This window comes from Taurulus bubalis, assembly GCF_910589615.1.
Source record: "Taurulus bubalis genome assembly, chromosome: 7".
Lineage (NCBI taxonomy): Eukaryota > Metazoa > Chordata > Actinopteri > Perciformes > Cottidae > Taurulus > Taurulus bubalis.
Genome location: NC_136595.1, coordinates 19,753,224 through 19,774,691, shown reverse-complemented (window position 1 = coordinate 19,774,691; position 21,468 = coordinate 19,753,224). Strand labels below are relative to the sequence as shown.

Sequence of the window (21,468 nt, the reverse complement as noted above, 5' to 3'; positions counted from 1 at the left end):
AATAATGAATTCCATGTCTCCTTTAACCTCCGTCCATCCTATCTGACGCAAGACATGGAGAGAAAAAGCTAAACATCCTGATTCTAAAAGAGAAACGTTGCGTTGTTCTGAGTATCATTTTCCACGGCTGCAGAGAGGCATAACAGCCTTTCTGGCGTTACAAGCTGCCGTTTCACCACATGTATTGATTTTCATATCATTGCACAAATCAGTGGTGGTGACCGCACAGCTCTGGCGTCCATTAGTATGAATTGAAAAGCCACATTGGGGTGTGTGTGTGTGTGCGTGTGTGTGCGTGTGCGTGTGCGTGTGCGTGTGCGTGCGTGTGCGTGTGCGTGTGTGTGTGTGTGTTAGGTGTTTCAGGATGGATGTAGCTGGATCTTTAAAATCCACCTCTTAGTTTTGATTTTTTTTTTTTACATGTTATCTCTTGTACTGATGATCAACAGACATTGGACATATTTAATTGTATGGAAAAAGATTTTTATTCTTTTTTTCTTTCTTTCCTACTTGTGTTGCAAAGCATCTGTTGCTGCACTGACATGAAGGCATACAAGCTGGTTGCTGGTTTAATGACAGCAAATAGCTAGAATTGATTGACTGGGTTTCAGTATCATCCTCATCATTTAATTTGTTGAAACAATATGGATTTGATTTACATTTATAACCAGTTTGTGTGGCGGCGGCTATCAGGTTCATAGAAAATTGGAATAATAGCGCAGAACTTAGCGCAGGAATGCATGACATCGAATGATTTTGGAAATATGCTATGAAATTGTCTTACAAACAATGAAGAAAAAAAATCCTTAAGCTATCTCATCATAATGTCAATTAATGCCTAAAAATCATCCTACTGACCTAATTCTTTGCAGCAGCAGTATCCACTGAACACGCATAACATTGGCTGACAAAGACACACAAACCAGTGTGTGATAAACTGTCCTGTGGTATTTAAATGTGTGTATTTTAAGCTATACACACACGCATTAAGAGATCAGATTAAACTCTATTTTATCCCAGAAATCCCACCTATGGGAAACAATGTTATGTCATCTGTAATTCCAAAACATTAAATTAAACTACAGCGAAAAGGTTTCCCTTCAATCGAGGAGTTACCCTGGATCCCACTCGTTTGTGTGTCTTAGTGGAAAGCGCTGTTGCACCTGTAAAAATAAGGGATATTTCTATTCTTCCTACCTTCTCGATCAAATTCAAGCTCTTGTTTGGATGAACAGCATGCTTGTGCTGCTGGAGCGGGCTGCAGATGTCGCACTGCTTTAGTTTCTGTTTGTCTTCCACAACCCCCAAATCAGCACACGAGGGGAGTTCAAATAACTTTTTATTTTTTATTAAACTATCACTTTTATTGTTGTAGTTCAGGTTATCATTGTTGATTTTTTTTTTTTTAATTGCTGCTGTTTTTCTTTCTCTGAGAGCACTGTTGGTATTCCAGTTTTTTTTCTTCTGCTGTGTACAAATCGGTGATCGAGTTGTTTTGTTCTTCGACATTACAAGCAAACAGATCTCGTCCTGTTAACCTGAACACTCATTTTACTGTAATCATTATCCAGCTGTACTGTAAAGTCACACGATTTATCAAACATGTTGCTGTGTGTGTAATATATCAGACGTTCAGAGTCCCGTGGCTGACTGGTTTTACTCGCATGGTGTTCTGGCAGGACGAGGCCTCTGAGGTCTTGACTGCTCAACTGTGAGACTAGATGAGATGAGCTGAGCTGATATTTTTGTGATTTGGTGACAGATGTCAGGAGTGAGGTTTGCAGTAAGCCCACAAAGACCTGTGTGGATTAGATGTGACTCATCCCTCAAGTCTGGTATGGTACTGTGTGCAAAAGGAGAACCTGCAATCTCCCCCCAACTGTGTCACGCTACTTACAGGCCTGTGATGCGATGTGAACAATTAGCAACTATGAGGGGTGGGCGATACGATGAAATGCGCCATCAGACGCGATTACCCAAAAGCAGCTGCAGCAACTACCAGGTGTGGATTAGATACAAGTCAATTGTTAAAAGTTATGTTTAATGTCAGTCTGATGTGAAATGCATTGTAACCATGTCGCCCACCCCTAACTGCTACCCAAAACCAAATTACCTGAAATTTAAAATTTGATAGATTTTTCTCTGTATGTACTTGGCTGATTCTTATAAATGTTGCAAACACACCGCATGAGAAGCTCAGTTCAGCCAGACAACTTTGTTAATGCACAGACTCGACTTTGATGTCTAGTCTTTGACCTCCTCACTCACCATTTGAATAAACAAAGTTCTGCCTCGAGATTAGGGAGTGATAATGAAATGATGAAGCCGTGTTTGCTCTTCAGTGAGGAGAAGAGTGCGATCTATTTGCTCTCTAGGCTGATCTCGTCACTCCTTTCTTCCAAACGTTACCATCAACAAAGAGAAATGTAAGGAGTGATGATAAAAGAAGCAGTGTTTATGAACTGAGCCAGAATTTGGATCCAAGCCTGTGACCTCGTCACTCCCTGATCTTATCGTATGGAAACGGGCCATAAAATGAGCAACGTTTGCAAGCGGAGCAGTAAGGCTGCCGTCTGTGTATTGGACGTTTTGGACTGAACATGACGTGCAAGTTGTCCGCCTGAACTGGCTCGCAGGCTTCGCCTCCATTATGACACAAAGTATTTTCATGAGTGCTTTGATTGTGCCAAAATGTCCATCCAAATTATGAGGCGTGTGTTTGTGGGAGCTGGTGAAGAGCAGAGGGGAGCACTAGTAGAGAATGACAGGCAGAAAAAGCCCTGCAGGTATTTCTTCTAAATTGCACTGTAATTTATTATTATTATTGTTCATTCTTGGATCAAAATTAGAAGAAAAAAAAGGGATATGAGAAGGGAATTGTAACCAAAACATGTTAATTTAAAGTGGATTTTAATGATGTTTTCTGGATAATTGAGTCACTAATCAATACAAATTGACCCTTTGTTTTTGACCGCTTTCTAAATCTGACCTCTTAATAAAGACATTCTTGCTCTTTTGAAATGACATTTTAATACCATTCAGCCAATGTTATCGTTTCATTTTGTCCCGTAAAATAAAAATTGTCAGTAAAGAAGAGACGTGATCCTTGTGATTTCTTTAAGTTGTTTTATTTTTTAAATCACAACTGATGTCCTTTTCATTGCAAAGATCAAGTGTTGTGGATGAGGAGAAACAGAGTTCAGACCAGAGTTCAGTTCAGTGCATAAATGAAACCTAACTGCTTCAATAAATACAAAAAAAAAAAATCATATGTACCACACAGTATTTCCCTCATGTTGGTAATAAAAATAAAAAAGGGAGGGGGAGGTCACACGTCATGCAGTAAAACATGGAAAATACAAAAGGCAAAAACACAACAAGGCAAGACCAACATCTTGACACGCCTTTAAAAATGTTGGATTAAGTCACATTCTGCCAAACAAGTTTTCCACTGATAAAAAAGGTGTCACATAAAAAAAAAAAAGAAAAAAAAAAAAGACAAACCTCATCTACAGAAAAAAGTGGCACAAAAAGTTAGAAGGAAAATTACAAAGTGGAATTTGCTTTAAATTTCTATGTTATTGATTTAAGACAAAAGGAGACTAATCATACATAATTATTTGGCAAAGATTTATTTTCTATTCAATTGAATGTTTCTTTTAATAAATGCACTACCAAGGCAATTGAATTAGGATCATCTAAACATTACTTCACATTTCTTTTAGACAACTCATTTTATCCATAAACGCTATTTGTGGAGCCATTTTCACTGCATATTTAAAAGAAAAAGTTCAGATTTTTTTCAAGTCAGTCTCTTATGCAATACTCATATGCCCAGATATGAAATGATGAGTCGATTGACAGGAAAGCTGTGAATAGAAAATCGCTTCATCCTTTAAGTTCTTTATCAAGCACACATGCCAAACATGTTAATGTGATTTGTTGCCCTTCTACGTTTTATATTGTTGTAAATCTTTATATTTTTGACATTAGTTATGTTAGCCTGACAGAAAATGCAAATTGAAGACATCATCTTGGACTCTGATAACCTGCGATGGGCAGTTGTCACTATTTTCAGATGTTTTAGTCGAAGCAATCAATCGATTCATCTGAATGCTAAGTAGGAGCCCGTTAGCTCTTTATAGTATGAATTTCCCCCCCGTGTCGTCACAGACAGCATTTCATTGATAAGCAGTGGGTGAGGGATAATAACACATATGGAGGACTTTTGTACCTTAAACAACTGCACATTAGAAGGTGTTTTTGCACAGAACGAAGACTGTGGATTTAGTAAGGAGTCTGAAAGAACAATTACAAATATCTCTTTAAACGTCATTATGAAAATGTAAGTATTGTTATTAAGCAGATTAAAACATTTGAACTTCTCCTTTAACAAACCAGGTTGGGTGAACACATAAGAAGTTCTGGGCTAAACTCTGCGTGGTCAGTTTCTCCCTGTAGCTGCCTGAGACAACACATGACGTCCGTTTGGCAGAGCGGATCCTTGTACAGTAAACAGAAGGAATGAGGACATTTAATCTCATCTAGATCTCAGACGTGTGGACAAATGCTTTACATCCCTCACAAGAGTGAAATAATGAAATACGTCCGACGCAAGAGATTATTATAAATGAATGAAGAGACATCTGTGTTCACGAAGACAGGGAGAATGAAAGATGATTCCTGATTATTCTGGTCCGTGAGACCAAATGGATTAAGTTGGCAGCAGGTAAGGATCCGATATCATAGTCTGTGGATCAGGATGAAAGAAATGGAAGAGCTTCTGCTGGTTTGAAAACCACCATGAGAACAGCAGCTCGGACCAGCTGTGGTGTTCTTACTGGTAAAAGTTCCTTGATTTGTGGAAAAATGTGGGATCTGTTTTTATTTTTTTTGTCATGCACCTTAATTGGTCTTCATCTTGGGTTGGGTGATTCTACGTACAACACTGTAGAGGACTCCAAAGTTCTGCAGAAAAGGAGCAGAAGACGTTCATGTTATGTTTCCACACAAGACCTCCCACAAAACATCTGCACACTCAGACCTTTTACAGACATGGAACACTAACAATGTTGACATTGTCTATCAAAGGAATTCATGGTTTCTGGGGCGCAACGTTATCATTTATTCTAAGTTGTGTTTCTGTCCAACTGTCCCTTTCAGGTCTGTTTTGATCTCCACCAACTCCTGAGGGAACTATCTGGCTCTTTCGCTTCTAAACGCACCACTGTGTTAACCAGTTATTCGCTAACTGACTGTCTGCCGTTAGATGCCGAGCAGGTCTTGTAAAGTGGTAGTTACGGGGTTATTTGCTTATCAGCTGCCTGCTGTGGACGAACCAACGTAATGAGATCAGTGAGAGTACATTTACAGACCAAAAAGCTGAACAGTGTGAGCTGACACATCGATATTGTAAAAAATAGTCTGAAAGAGGCTGCAGTCAACTGCATGAGCACAGTGACTTACCTGGATAGCAAGATACATCATTCCTAAGTAGGCTGCAATGCAGACAGCCAGCAGCAAGTCAAAAATAGCAGGCTTCACTCTAAGAGAAGAGTGAGTGAAATACAGGGGGATTATTAAAAGACACATGCATCATCTTTGACATAATGAGATGGCTTATTTAATGTTTGAATTTAGTCTTTTACGAGTATGGACAAAAAGACAAGTCTAAAATGTGGTTAACGGAGGACTAATTTAATGCAGACCAGATAACCTCACGACTTCATAGACAGCTGGAAAGCTTTTACAAAAGCTACAGCATGAGCTGCACCAAAGGAGCTCATTACGGCGTACCTGTAAGCATTCATAGTCTGCTTCAGCTGGTCATAGAATACAAACTCTGGATCCCTGAGGACAAAACAGAGAGGATGGTCAATCGATGTTAGATACAGGAAAGACTTAAAACCGTTAGAAAGTTTGTGACAATATATTTTAAGCATCCAAGTTCTGATGTCAATAGTTTAATTCATGATGACTGACAGAAAGCAGGCTGCCACCTTTGTCCCATTTTCTTTTTAAGCATTATGTTTTTTTTCTATATGTATTGGTGGTCAAATTGCCTGCATAAACTCAAGAGAGTTGCACTGGATATACATGGTAACAAGCACCTTGAAGTTTAATAGAGAGCTGTTTGATCATAAAATACTAGAATATTTGGATCTTTTAAAGAAAGTGTTACACCGGATGGGATAACAGGCTAATAAATGGCAAGAGGCACTGCATTCAAATAGGTGCAATATGAATAGCTCAGGCGTTAACCAACTATTTTATATGTATGCTTGTGCTTATTCTTGAAGTAACAACTGAGCATTGATCTTTTCTGTCCGCCTCCAGCCCGTTCTCTACCTTTTGTCAGCTTTGACATAGTGTCTCTTGACATCCTTGAGGTAGTGTCCGAGGTGATACTCTAGAGTGGACACCACGCTGCTGTCTTTGTCCACCAGCTGCGCGGCTCGGGGCTGCGCTGTGAGCCAGTCCACCACTGCTGAGAGCTGCTCGTCCTGCACCTGCTGACGCAACAGAGACACAAACTGCATTACAACAGAGGCGTACATTATGAGCTACACACAAATGAACCATACGTGTCTGTGATGGACAGGTCAGGGTGTAGCACATCTGTATATTGGAAATAAATAGTCATGTGGAGGCAATTGTTGCTACTGCCTTTTCTTTTAGAGATGTGTTACCACCATGCCCTCAGTTTGGTGACTCACCATCTGTTCAGTGAAGATCTGCAGGTCCCCAGGAGCCCCCTGTGAAGCACACCCGACAGAAATGTCACATCGCAGGCAGAAAGCAGACACAGAATCTAGAGTCTTCTCATTTTCTCCATCTGTGCGTTTACCTTCTCAGTGAGGTTGTAGATGACCCTGGCCAGCGCCTCTGCTACCAGCTTAGTGTTCCTGCTGAGTTTCATCACATCTACGTGAGGCCTGTTGGACACAACCGCAAGTGTGCAGACAGTTAAGACACGGTGGAAAGACTCCAAATCATAAAGGAGATAAACCAGGAACCCTCTGTTGCAAGAGAGCGGAGAAAGAGAAGAGCGGAGAGAGAGGAGAAACCAATCACAGGAGCATCCACTTCCACAAAAGAGGGCTGAAATACAGAAAGTATGAGAAAAGAAGACAATATCAAATAAACTGATAGGAAATGTACATGTTTCAAATTGTAACACATCACCGATAAATGGTTTTCTAACAGCCAGAGAGACGGGGGAGATGGATGGCTGCAGGAGCATAAATGAATAAATTAAAGTGCATAAATACAGACGTGAATGATGTCAAATATGCACTAGTTGGCCTCACAACACTCTTTCCATGGAAGGTGTATCGAGTGACTTGACAGTAGAGATGGAAAGGAATGGGTCTACAACAACACCTATGACATGAATAACAATGACTGACTGCAGGGATGGAAACTCTTTTCTTTGGGTGATACGGAGACTAGCAGTAATGAACCCACCCAGCAGGGGGCTCTCCCGCTCCGTGGCGAGAGGAGGGGGACACTGACCGCACGTCCATGATGCTGAAGCGCTGAGCCAGGCGATGGGAGGGCAGATGGGACAACGTGAAGGCCGGCAGACGGCGGATCCCGAAGCGCTCGTGCTCCCAGGCCAGCATGTCGTCGGCCAGGTTGATTTTCTTGTGGACCATGGAGAACTTGACCTCTGGATACTGACTCTCGGCCACCTGAGAGGAAATGGGAAATGTAGTTCTTAGTTATATCTTATTATCTAAAACATGGTCTGGGTTTAATGAGAAAAGTTGAGAAAAAACTATCAGGGAAACCATATAAAAAAAATAGATCAACCAAATTTGAAACATGCATTTTTAAGTTTATATTTAAGTTAGAGCACACAAGTTACCCTGCTGTACATGTCTATACAGGTGATGAGATTATCACATCTGCTACTAAACAAGAGCATATTTCAACATGTTTTTGTCCAAAGTTGCAGCGAGTGATTCAGTTACTAAAGTCACTTAATGACAGAAATGAGGTGTATCAAGCCTCGAGGTTCTTACCATCTCCAGCTCTTTAAGTAGAGTAAACTGAGGAGTTCCCTCTTTAGGAGGTTTGGACACATGGAGGTGCAGAGTGTCTCCGTTCCCCAGAGTGTCCAGACACAACACAAAGGCTACGTTGTCCTGCAGCAGACTGGAGTCTATCAAGAAAGAGAATTGCTCTTGAATTGTACCTCATCTTGCATTTAAAAGTCATTACATATAATAATTGTCATTATTATTGTATTAAATGTAATCATAGCCCAAAATGTTTATATTGAGACAAATCCAGCTGCATGAATACTTTGTATGAAAAGCATTGTATGAACATAACGGTACCTGTATGGTCCAGATTGTCCTCCAGCCAACGTTTGGTGCCCTGATAGTTGAACTTTCCCCCACCCGATACAAAGAACAGCAGGTTGTACCTGAAGACACAGCATGGTTCACACGTGAGTCAAATCTACACGCGAAACATCCCAAGGGAACCTGACGGAGGATGTGTGATGAATCAATGCATAGACATAGAGACTAGAGTTAACATGAAGGAAACCGTGGGAATTAAATTACAAGGCCTGTAAACAATGGACAAATCAAGTGTGTAGTGCTGACTTGGTGTTCCACCGAGCATGTTACAGTAAAGTCCATTACTCCTTGTCTAACCACTCTCTGTAAGAGGTCCTCTTTGTTAGAGTCCTTCCACTCAGCTGCTGTTAAGTACATTTAGACATAAGAATGAGCATGTACCATATTATTGACCGCTTTAAGTGTTTAACACAGTGTGATTCTTACTGCCAGCAGAGTGCCCAGATGATGTTCACTATAGTTCTCAAAAAGCATTTGGAGCAGGACCCTAACCACAACAAATGTGATAGACAAAACAATTACACTTTATCTTACGTTCACATGAACCACTGAGATCAGCAATCAATACCAATTTGACCATCTCCTCCTATATACAATGCATGAAATGAGTGCGCAGCATAGAGTATACTGAGGTGACGTTCTTGACATGACTGCGTAAAATAATGTGCTTTTTAATGCAGCTAAAAGTGTGTGTAAACTGTTACAGCTATTGTGACACAAATTGATCCAAAAACAATGTTAATGTGAGTGCTGTCCTCATGACTCACCCAGCATGCGTCCTCTTGTAGGTGTAAAGTTTTGAGAAGAGACGAGCCAGCTCGAGTAACATGGATACCCCACTGCCGTTTGAGTCCGCTCCGTACGACAGCCACTGGACACGACAACACACACACAGAGTCAGATTACTCTCCTGGCCTGCTCTCTTTTTACTGAAACGTGTGTTGCATTACCGTCACTGTACGTTTAGAAAGAGTTAGGGCTTATTTGTAAGAGAAAAGAAGCTTTGAACATACTGGAGCAACACCAAAGGAGTCATAGTGGGCAACCACCACAATGGTGGGCAGGTCTTCTCCTCCAACTCCAGCCAGACGACCCTGGTAAATAAAAAGAGAGCCATTAGATGACTAAAATGAAACAGAAGCTGATTATATCAAGCATGAGCTTCAGCTGAACTAATGGCCCCCTGCTGGTAGCATGACAGTGCAGAGTTGCAGTTGCTAACACTCACATTCAACCTCAGGGTTTCCTATTCTTTTTCTCCTGGTTTTAAAACAAAACTTGGATTAGAAGGTTCTGAGCTAACAATTTACCACCCATTCAGATTCGAAACTGTTTGATCATTGTCTAAAGTTGAGTATCACTGTTGTAGACCAAAGCCAACCAAATCCCTTTATGAACCCATGTGAAAAAGAAAAAAAAAGGGACAGAAAATACTGCAGCAGTCGAGTCCTTGAATGTAAACAGTTGAAGAACAATATTCACATTGAGCATTAATAATCTCCTTGTTTTGTGTGGAGGACTTTTGTGACCTGGACAGTGTGTGTGTGTGTAAATTTCACTCCAAAATATAATCACAATTTAAACTGCACTTCATAAAATCCCAGGCTTTCAGTCCACACAACTGTCTTTGTTACAGGATTTATGGGAACCCACATGAGCAGAAAACACTGGACTAATCACAAATCTTTACTATTACATTAAAGCCGGAGTCTTTTAACCCGTTTCTCAAACCTCTGACTTGAGAAGCGGTTTAAAAATCTTTATTGTGCAACAGACAGAACATGTTAATAAAATAAGAAATGTAATTTAATAGTGCCTGACCAAATCCAGAACAAAAAGTAGTATTTTAGATATCTTGCAAATGATATTTATCTCATAAAACAAGAAGCATTTAAATTGTGCAACCAGTCCCATGAATTTAATTTTTTTTTAGTCCATCTGAGCCCCAGCCTGTTGGCTGTGGGAGGAAACTGGATCAAGCACCCAGAGGGAAAGCTACGCCAACTAAAACTCACACAGAGTACCAAGAGAGAGGTAAATCCAAGAACTTCTTGCTGCGAGTCAACAGTCCTGACAACCAAGACAACATTCTGCCTGATGTTCCTGTAACATGCAACCCTCTGACTGGCGCTCCTTAACTTTATGTATGTGTACAGAAAAGCTATGGGTACTTAAGTTTTTCAATAGTGGACTCTTAAAAAAAAAAAAAAAAAAAAAAAAAAAAAAAAAAAAACAGCATATATTAAAAATAAAAAAATTCGAAGACTAAATTTACAATACTGAAATCTGCGAGTACATATTTTTGTTTCATGATTCAGGTGACACTTTATAAAAAGGTGTTTGTGTTTAAATCAGCCCATTCTAGTACATTTGTCTTCAGATTATGATCAAGTCTCTCACCTCGAGACTGGTGATGGCCCAGTCACTGATAGCTTTACTCTGCGCTCCACTGGTTACCATCTGGAAGCCGTTGGCTGTGGCTGTATGCAGCAGCACTACAGAAATCAAAAGAAAACAGTGTTAGAAATGACTGACTTGCTAAGTGCCCATTCCACATGACCAATTTCCCCATCTGTTAATCATAGGATGCCCTTTTCATGTGCAAATTCTTTTTACAATGCAAATGCAGACAGGTAGACATATTGAGCCCAACAGCAGGTATGGTCCAGAGGGAGCGACTCTACCTTCTGCTGCTGATAATGAGCCCTGCGAGGAGGAGGACGTCAGGGTTTGGGTGTAGATGGACAGCAGCTCATCGTCCTCCACGGCAAAGTAGACAGGGACGATGGTCTCTGTGGCCAACATCTCCGGCTCCAGCTCCATGAAATGCTACACATGATAAGCAGAGAGGACTAGCGTGTTTAACAAGCTACGACACAGCTTTGTTTGTTAGCGTGAGATGTTGATGGATTAAAACGTAAAGGGGAAATCTGATTAATTCCTTAAACCCTTTTGGGAGAGCTTCAGTGGGAAGCAGGAGAGAAACACAAATTACAAATTAACCTTTTGTCTCTACAATCACTCACCAAAAGTGGAATTTAGTTACGGAACCAAATGAGTAACGCATGAAATGCCTACTACTTGTGCTTTCCAGAAAGACTAATCTATTGATAACACTCATAAAATGCATCATGTGCTTCGGTGAGAATACATCCAATCTCTGTGAAACCTTCTAAACCCTTTTCTTTGTTTTTGAGTCACACTAAGCTTTGTGAAGTTAAAAGCGTAAAATATTGTAAACAGGATGGTGGTGCTATTTAAATTAGGCATTGGGACACTGCTTGCATTTCGAGTTTTCCACTTTTTGGATGGCCTTAAGCAAGGCACTACTAACCCAAGTAAATGAAATCCAAAACAGATATGCTTGTGGCTGACTATGTGATTAGGGAGCAGGGCATTGCTCGGTTATTTAAACGAAAGTTTGGCATTAATTAGGAATGCTACTCATGACGTTCACTTAAATGTTGCAGCACCGCCCTCCTTTGCATTTAAGTTGTACTCACAGTCAAAGTGGAAACAGTTGAGGATGAAAGTAGAGAAACAATATACAGCACTTAATATACATTTCTGGCATTAAAGTGTGTTATCACCTGCACTATGTCCTGAGGCATAGCAGACATGTTCTTGGGCAGGATGATGACCACAGCTCCTGCTGACTGGCGCAGGGCTTTCTGGTACTCTTCATAGGAGAATTCTGCCAGCCGCATTATAACACAGCGACGACTTAGTACCTCTGCTTCCACAGTACGAGCCTCCGTATTCAGGATGGCATTCCTGGTACCTGAGGGTAGGAGACACAGACCCATCATCTATGAAACAATAACCCTTTGACTGACACACATACCTGGTAGCTTTCATGAATCCTCATCTCAGAAGAGCCACAGAAATAACCAATGCTTTTTGAAAAAGCGAGCTGTTGAACCCCCTTTTGGAATTCAAGGACATACATCTATTTGCAACGGTGAAAATGTAATGATGTATTGACACGGATAATCTGGGTATAGTTGGGGATATACACGTAAACTCAGAAGTAATTTTAAGGAGTGATCTTAATGATGATAATGATGAGAAACTGAGCTAGCTTGTTGTTCCCTACTAGCTAGCAAAGCTAAGCTACATTAGCACCCAGCTAGCTGCCGCTGACCTGCATCGAAGCGTTACTTCAGGTAACGTCAGCGTTTAGCTGCAGACACCCACGAGCTATCTGGAGTTTGGCGTCGTAGATCGCTCGAGCTCCCAGTCGTAGTCGTGCTTACGTGTATTCCTTCGTGATGAAGCAGAGAAACGGCGCACTTACCGTACGGCTGTCCCTGCAGGTCGTACTGCTGCATGCGGTACACCGTAAACTCGTGTGCCGCTTCGGCCGGCAGCGGCGACACCAAGATCAACACCGCGGGAATGAACACAATGAAGGTTAAGGGGAACGAAGACTTGAACATGTTATCGAACATTTCGCTGGCCTCCTCGAACATCGTGGCGGTTGTTTGGGGCGCAACGCTAGGGATAAAATAATACGTTCAGCTGTCAGTTGACAGGGACCCAGTTTAGCTTCAGCTAGCCAGCTCACCAACTGCTATTCACGTCTGACAGATAATTTATGATCAGGCACAATAGCGGCCAGACCCTCCGCCCTGTGACGGGGTCCAGTACAAATGCAACGCCGTTGTCTGTTTCATTAAAATGGAGCAAAACCGATATTGTTTGTGTGTGTGTGTGTTTAAAAAAGTACTTGTCTATTTATCCAATAATTATATATTTCTAACCTAATTGAGTTGAATTTAATTAACGGTCCTTCAGGGATCGACGAGGGCAGCTATAATTGAAGAGGTGTGTTAATTAGTGACACTAGATGGCGCTGTACACCATATAAACAATCCATGATAGAGCCCCTGTGATAATATTGGCTGGGTTACATTGTAGCATAATACTGATATTTAGAGTAAGGTTCAGACCGTAGTTAAAAGTGTGTCCTTTCCTGGTAGAGTGTACTTAGGATGTGTCCTAACCACAGCGGCCTGGGTTCCTTTCCTTTATGTCCATCCCCCCCCCCCCCCTTGCAAAAAGAAAACCTTTTAGCTACATGTATGATTTGAATTTACCATGTAAACCTAATTGCATCAGAGGCGCATCCATCAAATAGGTCCAGCACAGAATGGTCATTACTAGTATTTTACAAATGTGGTCTATTTCTTATAATATTAATGTTACAAAAGATTGTGCGCATTAAAGGGAGAAAGCCCCTGAAAACAACACGGCTGGTGAAGTCTATTATTCCTTGTTAGATTTAATTTAATTAACCATTTTTTGGCATTTGTAAACACAGTCTTGGTACTGTTGTCCTGTTCAGTTCCCCTCAGTTGTCCACCACAGGATCTTACATTGAGCGCAATATAAGTTGTTAAGTTACAATAATATAACTTTAAAATATAAATTGATCACATCCCATGGATGTCCCTGATTAACCGGCTGTTGAGACCTGACATGACCCCACTGCTTCCAATGGGAGTTGCATCCAAGAGCACAGCTAAAGCCAGTAAGACCAAGACATGAACTGATTAGTCAGAGCTTTGACCTAGTGATTTTATGAAAGACACAAAATACATTTTTAATTGATTGTATTAATTATCTTTTTATTTTATTTTAATGTAGGCATTGACCATGAACAATAAAACATTGATTTCAAACAACAGAAAATCTGTTTTTTACCGGAACAGATTAGGTACACCTCATCTGTCTCTGTAATTATTCCGCTGTCTTGGCATTTGTTGAGTTGGCCTATGTGTAAAAAGAAAAAAAGAAAGAAAAAACAGTAAAGAAAAAAGTATTTATTAGCATCTTTCTGTGTCTTCAAATATTTTAAAAGACTGGTCTTGCACTTGGCATATACAGTAGATACATTTATCCAATCAAATTAAATAATTTTGCTGTGGCTTTAAGGGAAATGTAACAGGTTCTAAAAAAGAAACAGAACATTTGTCCTGGTCATGGGATAACCAAAAGTAATTTGTTTCAACCATATCTTTCATCCAAAGTTTTATATCATGAAAAAACAGTAATAAAAATGAGTTCAAAATCATATCCTCTATCTCTCTCTCTCTCTCCTCTCCCTGTCTCCCCCTCCTGAGGCTGCTCTGCTAAGTGGCAGATTAATGCTGATATGATGTCCTGCCATCCCACTTAATGGACCTTGGCGTCATTATTTCCTCTCGTATGAGTAATCCATGCCGGGCTGGTGAGAGAGGGAAAGCAGCAAACAAAGCACAAAACCAATTTGGTTTGGACGTTGAAGCTCATTGTAATGATTTCACATTACTGAGAAATTATCATTTGGAGATCCGCTCACATGACCAGCAGTCTGGCAAAAAGGGAAACACACTGATTACTACTGACAACAGTAGAAAAGAACAATTGTTTCAAGAGAAACATGCTCTTGTATTAATGGTGGCGTGAGTCACATGAATGTAATTCCTCAAAATTCATAACATCCTTATTATCACAGGATCATCCAACAGTGGCTCAGCAAAAAATGCACAAGGTCACACTTGATGTTGGCTCGTCCCGCCAAAAAATATGACTCTGTGCACACTACAGTGTAGACTCAAAGGCACACACACACACACACACACACACACACACACACACACACACACACAGAGAGAGAGAGAGAGAGAGAGAGAGAGAGACAATGCATGAGCTGTTCTGTGTCCTCATTTCTTTCCAGTGCTCCTGTGAGTGTCCTGAATCAGACCGGCCTTTGCTCCTGAACAGGAAAACACTTTCTCTATGCGACCACACAAAAGGTGCAGTCAGTATGTGTGTGTGTGTGTGTAGGGGGGTAAATACCATGGATTAACGAGAGATTAGCTACCTAGCAGTAAGTAAGCAATTTCTGTGTAGCATGCCTATGTAAGTAGCTCCCCCTTAGCTTATTGCCCCTTCTCATTCTCAGAGGATGCTGTCATTTTCTCACCACACTGAAAGGCTGCTCAAACACTGGCCACACTGACGTGTTTAAACCGCTCAACGACAAGGTCACAATCAGAGAATACCAAAGATATACTGTAATAGGGAGTGATTTCTGGCTCCACACAGGCACCACTATCAGGACACAATGGTGGTCTTTCTAACTAAGACCTATGGAGCAGGTCTGCTGAGTCCTTCACTCCTTAAAAACACACCACCTGCTATATAATCCCCTTGTTAATGAGCAGAAGCTTGAAAACAACAATGTCCATGCTTCACACTACTTCACACTTTGTGAGCAAGTAAGTAGCATTGAATCCTGGACCCGTTTCACAGTGTCTTGCTGTTTCAAAAGAAAATCTTGTCACAAATTGCCCCACTTTTTTAGTTTGTTTTGATCCTGTTTCACTAACTCTCCTGTCATTTTATCACTCAGACCATACAATCACTGGTCCTTCCACGCCTCTCACCAGCAGCCCATTCTCTCATTAGTCCCTCAGTATTTATATCAGTCCACTTGCACTTGGGCTCTGCCAGATTGTCTGGTGTGTTACTGCCAAGCTCTCCAGCATATTTCTAGTTTCTGCATCTGATTTGCCCGCTCTAACCCTCCTTGTCTATTTGGACCTTGGATTTTCTGCCTGCTCCTTTTGGATTTGTTTGCCTGAGTGATTGATCTCCTGGTTTTGACCCTGCCTGAAGATAAAGTAAACTGTATCTCTGTCCCTTTGTCAAGTTTATGAGTTCTAGTAATATTATCTAGACACCCCCAAACCCCCTACATATTATTTAATATGTTTTAGGCTACGTAACACATTGTTCACACCCAGTAAATACTGCCCAATGATCATTAAAAAACTCCCTTTAAATTGGAACAATTAGTTTCTATAAATGGGTTACACCTATTGCCTTTGTTTAATATTTTAAGGTCCTTTTGGGGCAGACAACCTGGTAAAAATATCCTGGTTGATTGATTGAAAAAAAGGCCTTGACTGATTATTGATGAGCAGAGTTGTTGTCAGAGAATAAGAGTAAGTATTAAAATCCTTGAACGCACAAAATATGTAGAAATACTTTGTTACAGATAAAACTCATACATTCAAAATCTTACTTGTGTAAAGTGTTTATTTGTAGATATACTTAAATTATCCAGAGAAAACTTTTCAAGTACTGTACTTAATAAGTACTTATTCAAGTACTGTACTTCAAGTACTGTACTTATTCAAGTACTGTACTTCCATTACTGTAGTACTGAATAAGTACTTATTCAAGTACTGTACTGTACTTATTCAAGTACATGCAGTACTTGACTAAATGTTCTTAGACCAGCTGAGTCAATAAAATGTTTGAAAGGTTTTAAAGGCGTGGTGGCCAAGTGGTAAGGCGTTGGTCTCATAAACCAAAGATCATCAGCTCAATTCCCATCCATGCCTTATGAGGAGCTTGGTTTATCAAAGTATTTGATCTTGAACATATCAAATCAGTAAACCATTGATTGTCAACTGACTTGTTTTTGCGGTGGCTGTAGCTCATGGGGAGCGTGGTCGTTCTCAAACCACAAGGTAGTCGGTTCAATCCCTGTTCTCCAGATAGTTCGCATGTTGAAGTGTCCTTGAGCAAGACCCTGAACCCCCAGTTGCGCAGCACACTGCTCCCTAATTACCGAAGATGGGTTAAATGCAGAGAATAATTTCCCCAAGGGGATTAAAAAAGCATAATTTCTTCTTTCTTAATATTGGACAACTGGACAACTGGAAGGCAGAACTTGAAAGCTATTCATTTACAGCAATACCAGAAAAAAAAATACTTATTTGTCACACTGAAACTGGAAGATTTAGTCTGAGGGTTAAAGCTCTGGTTGTCCTCAGGTAATGATGGATCTGAGATAATGTCTGACTCTCAATACAAAATATGACTATCCTTAAATTTATTTTTCTCTCCCGCTGATCTGCAGTTGATTTGTGGCCACCAAGACGGTGCCCTGGTTTCTTTACATACCAGGGAATTGATTTAGCAATCATTTGTATTAAGGCCACTGGAAATAAGACAAAGAAAAAGGGAGATCATAGTGTATGACAGCTGAGCTGCAGCATCTGAAACCGTGAGCCTATTTGGTTGCGTAGGGCAACAGTCAGATAATGGATGACGAGGCCTCTTGGAGCCAGCCGTTCCATTAGGTTTTGTTAATGCGGTCAGAGGAGGTTGGCGTGGCTCATCCGCCTTCATATCCACTTTCAGAGACGTTCACTCATGCTCGCCTATCTCTTTTCCTTCTCTCCTGTCTTGTGAACCTCTCCTCGCTTCTTACTGTATTTCCTTGTGTTTTCTTTCTTGTTTTCTATTGTCTCTCTCTGGCTCACTCTTTCTGTCTTTATTCATTTTCTCCATGATTCTTGGGAGGCTTTGAGTGGATCCATATGGCTGCTTTAGATTAGTTGTCGGTTTTCTGACAGTATCACCCACCCCGGTTGTAGAAGAGTACATATTGTCTCTGAATTACTGCAGTGACGGATTTAAGGGTTGATTCACACTGCTGCAAAACACAATTCTCGGAGGCCTATTTTTGAATGTGTGTGCTTTGCCATATGTCACTGCAGCATGTGTGGCAAATTAGGAACTCTAGGCTTGTGAAAGAGGAACATGTGTCGTAAACAAGTCATGTACTGGCTGTGGACTGTGTGGACTGTACATTGTGGGCAGAACAGAGAGAAATTCATGAATGGAGACGTGTGTGTGTGTGGGGTGGGGGGGGGGGGGGACACACACTAACTTTCTAAATCATGCAAGGAATGTAAGCAGCAAGATGGGAAAGGATCTTGTCTAATGCTCTCCTGTCTGTCTTTCATGTTCTTTCGTTCCCATTACAGCCGTTTTACCAATCTTGCAAAAAGCTTTTTAGTTTGCACTATTTAAGTATCTATCTATCTATCTATCTATCTATCTATCTATCTATCTATCTATCTATCTATCTATCTATCTATCTATCTATCTATCTATCTATCTATCTGTCTTTTGTTGTTGGTTGTTTAGCAGGCAGACAAAAATAAAGCACATTCTTTTTAACTTTATATCCAGTGAATTAAGTGCTTGTTGTTGTTTTTCATTGGCTATTTAAGGGGCATCAGAACACGCTGTAAACACAAAATTGACATATCATCACCTTATAAAGTTGTTATGACCTATAAAGGACTTGCCTATTTACACGTCAAGCAAGTCCAATATTTCCTCTCTTTTAGCTCGGTTTTTGGTCTCTCCCAAAGAGAGAGTACACCAGATAGTCGCTGACTGATGTTTGGTTGTACAAGCAGTGCACAGGGTTTTTAGAGCTTCCCCCTCTCCTGTGTGGTCCTTTTTGTTGGTGGAAATTCATCCTAAAAGTTTCCTCAATCACTCCACCAGCGTTGTGTACGCTTTTAGTCAACACTGACCTTCCCCTCATCGTTCCTTCACTTCCTCACGTCTTTGATCCCCACCAGAGCGACCCTGATTTCTCTCAGCCCAAGTTAGCCTTGCGTTACTCGCCTGCACCTCCCTGTCATGTTTTTTATCCGCCCGGCTGGTGCATCACAATGGACGCCTGTGCCTGCAGAGCTCGCTCTGACCTTCTCCCTCACCCAGCCGCTCCCTCTCTCTGTCTCTCTCCCCCAGCTGAGCGGGAAACGGCCTCCCTGTCAGCCTAATAAACACAAAAACAAATTGCAGCAGGTTAGAAGTATGCAGCGTGGGACGGAGCTGTTAATGTAATGAACTTGGCTTCATGGAAATACGAGGCAATTAAACTCCCACGGTGCCTCCCTCTAGCCCAGACAGACTGAAGGTATGGGGAGGGGGGTGGGGGTAGGGTGGGGATGGGGGGGAGGGAGGGGAGAGAGAGAGAGAGAGAGAGAGAGAGAGAGAGAGAGAGAGAAGGAGAGAGAGAAGGAGAGAGGAGCCATTTAGCTGGCCCACAGGAGTAGGACGTGTGCTGTCTGTGATTGAGGCCGCCTCGTCCAGAGGTCACATCGGGCCTTCGGGAGCACTGTCCAACCATCGCTCACACTCCTGCTGTTTGTTTTGGTTGTTTTCCAGCCTGATTGCTGACTAATTGCCAGCCAGATTTAAGTTGTTCAGGTGGAGATAAAGAAACAGTAATCCAGACGGGAATCAGTGTGGCGTGTGTTCACGTATTTCAAGCACAATGTCAGAGCACAAATGTTAGTATCACAGTAGGCTGTTGCTTGTCAGAGCAAACAGACTAATTGTCATGAGAACAGTCTGCATAAATATAGTAGCAATCAACTATTTGCAATGTCAACATGTAGTTGAGTATGAATAATGAAGTCTCTCTCCTTCTGTGTTTGTAATCTGAGCTTCTTCTTGCTTTGTTGACATAGCTGGGCCGCCCTTCATGCTTTTTAGTAGATGTTAGTGCATGTGAGCGTGCCCCATGGACACGGTGGCTGTTTTTTGCATTGATTGCACTGTTAGCTGAGAGCCGCCTGCTCAGCCGTCGCCATGTTGAAAACTGATGAGGCAAAATAAATGCTCTCAATCTTACATTTAGCTCCTTCTAACTTCTGCAATTAGAGTTTGAAAATATGTAAAAGCGTGGAATGCAAGGCCGTGTGGATTATTACAGTTGAACTGTTGACATTTGCACAGTATTTTTTGTCCAAATGTTAACAGTTAAAAGGTTAGTTGGCCTTTTTTTATATGCTCATTTGCTCTCTCGATAGTGGAGTCAGAAGCTAAGCTGGTTAATCAAGCTTAGCATAAAGAGTGGAAACGGGGGAAACCGCAAGCCTGATTCTGTTCAACGGTTACAAAGCAGGCACCTATATAGCTCACTAATGACACATTGTAACTTGTTTGGTTAATTTGTATAAAACAACAAAATAGAAATTACAATTTGTGATTTTACAGGGGTTTATGTGGAGTCTTGTCATTATCATGTTGTTGCCAGACGTTCAATGAAGACTCAGGGAAGTTACTGTGCATTTCTTTGTTTTTACTCTTCGGTTTTTGTACAGCTGAAACAAATGAGATTTTCATCGAATGGATCCAGAATAGCTGCTTTCTCTTATTTCTAGTCTTTGTGTTAAGCTAAGCTAAACTGTTGCAAGCTTTATATTGATCAATACCATTGAACAATATGAAGCTATAAAGCAAATGAACAATGCCAAACTATTGAAGTAGACGAACCAACTGAGCACAGCCTGATGACTGGATGATTCTTCTCTTCCAAGTTATCTACTGAGCAGAGTTCGTATCAAGCGGCATAATCAAACATGATATTTTGATCTGCTTCAATCAGGGAGGTCTGATCCCCCGGCTTTTGCCACATCTGGTTTGTAATTGTCCGTGCTGCTGTAAGGATGATGCAGAGGTCTGAGATAACTCTTGGAGGTTTTCTTCCATCCAGCCTGCTGGTGGAGGTTTATGAGGGAGTTCCAATATCTGCCAACAACCCACCACAGCATGGTTGTTACAGCGCGGTATCTGGCTCCTGCCACACTGCCTGAGTTATTATATATCATTCTCTCTTGTCCTATAGGATTTATTGTTTGTTATGAATATAAATATCAGCTTGCGTTTGCCAGATGTACAAGAGTGGAAGAGGAAAGAGGAGAGGGGCATGATTGAAATTCTAGTGAACGTTCAGGAAGTAATCTAGACCGGGGCACGCAGGAGAGAGTGAATGGTTTCTGTCTGCTTCTGCTTGCACTCTCGCTGAGATTTGTGTGAAATGAGACTTCCTTGCCACATGTCTCACTCTCTTTCGCTCTCTCTCGCTATCTTTCTCTCCGTGGATATCTCAGTTCTGACCCACAGCTTATCAATTGATACGATATCAGCGTGGGGTGTTAACCTGATCTCTCCACACAAACACGAAACATATGTGCCGCTGACTCTCATAAAGCCAGCTGACCACCTCAGTGAGAAACCGTATTCACGATGGAGAAGACGGGCTCTATGGGCTTGAAGGAGCTCAAATTCTGCTGGCTTTGAAGCTACCAGAAAGCCCCGCTCTCACTCAGAACAGATAACACTCAGGCCTTAACCCAAACACAGATCCATCTGCTTGTTGCACACAGGAAATGAAGAAAATGTGATGAAATGAGTGAGGAAAGCAAAGAGTGTGAAGTTCAAACAG

The 21,468-nt window shown here is 41.3% G+C and overlaps 1 protein-coding gene across 2 annotated transcripts; it reads right to left on the bottom strand.

Moving 5' to 3' along the window:
* Positions 1 to 3,131: 3,131 nt before the first annotated feature.
* Positions 3,132 to 12,844, bottom strand: ncln (nicalin; the record flags this gene model as incomplete). 2 transcript variants are annotated; one of them, XM_079220443.1, is made up of 15 exons in its annotated part: positions 3,132 to 4,968; positions 5,467 to 5,545; positions 5,797 to 5,850; positions 6,349 to 6,512; positions 6,717 to 6,755; positions 6,848 to 6,935; positions 7,516 to 7,694; positions 8,028 to 8,167; positions 8,346 to 8,434; positions 9,140 to 9,243; positions 9,386 to 9,466; positions 10,773 to 10,867; positions 11,057 to 11,201; positions 11,963 to 12,153; positions 12,670 to 12,844. In XM_079220443.1, 15 exons carry the CDS (start codon positions 12,842 to 12,844, stop codon positions 4,906 to 4,908), a joined length of 1,686 nt encoding a protein of 561 aa, XP_079076569.1. In that variant the 3' UTR covers positions 3,132 to 4,905. The 2 variants fall into 2 exon arrangements, with proteins under 2 accessions (XP_079076569.1, XP_079076570.1); XM_079220444.1 differs by having other exon boundaries at positions 6,349 to 6,509.
* Positions 12,845 to 21,468: the final 8,624 nt, after the last annotated feature.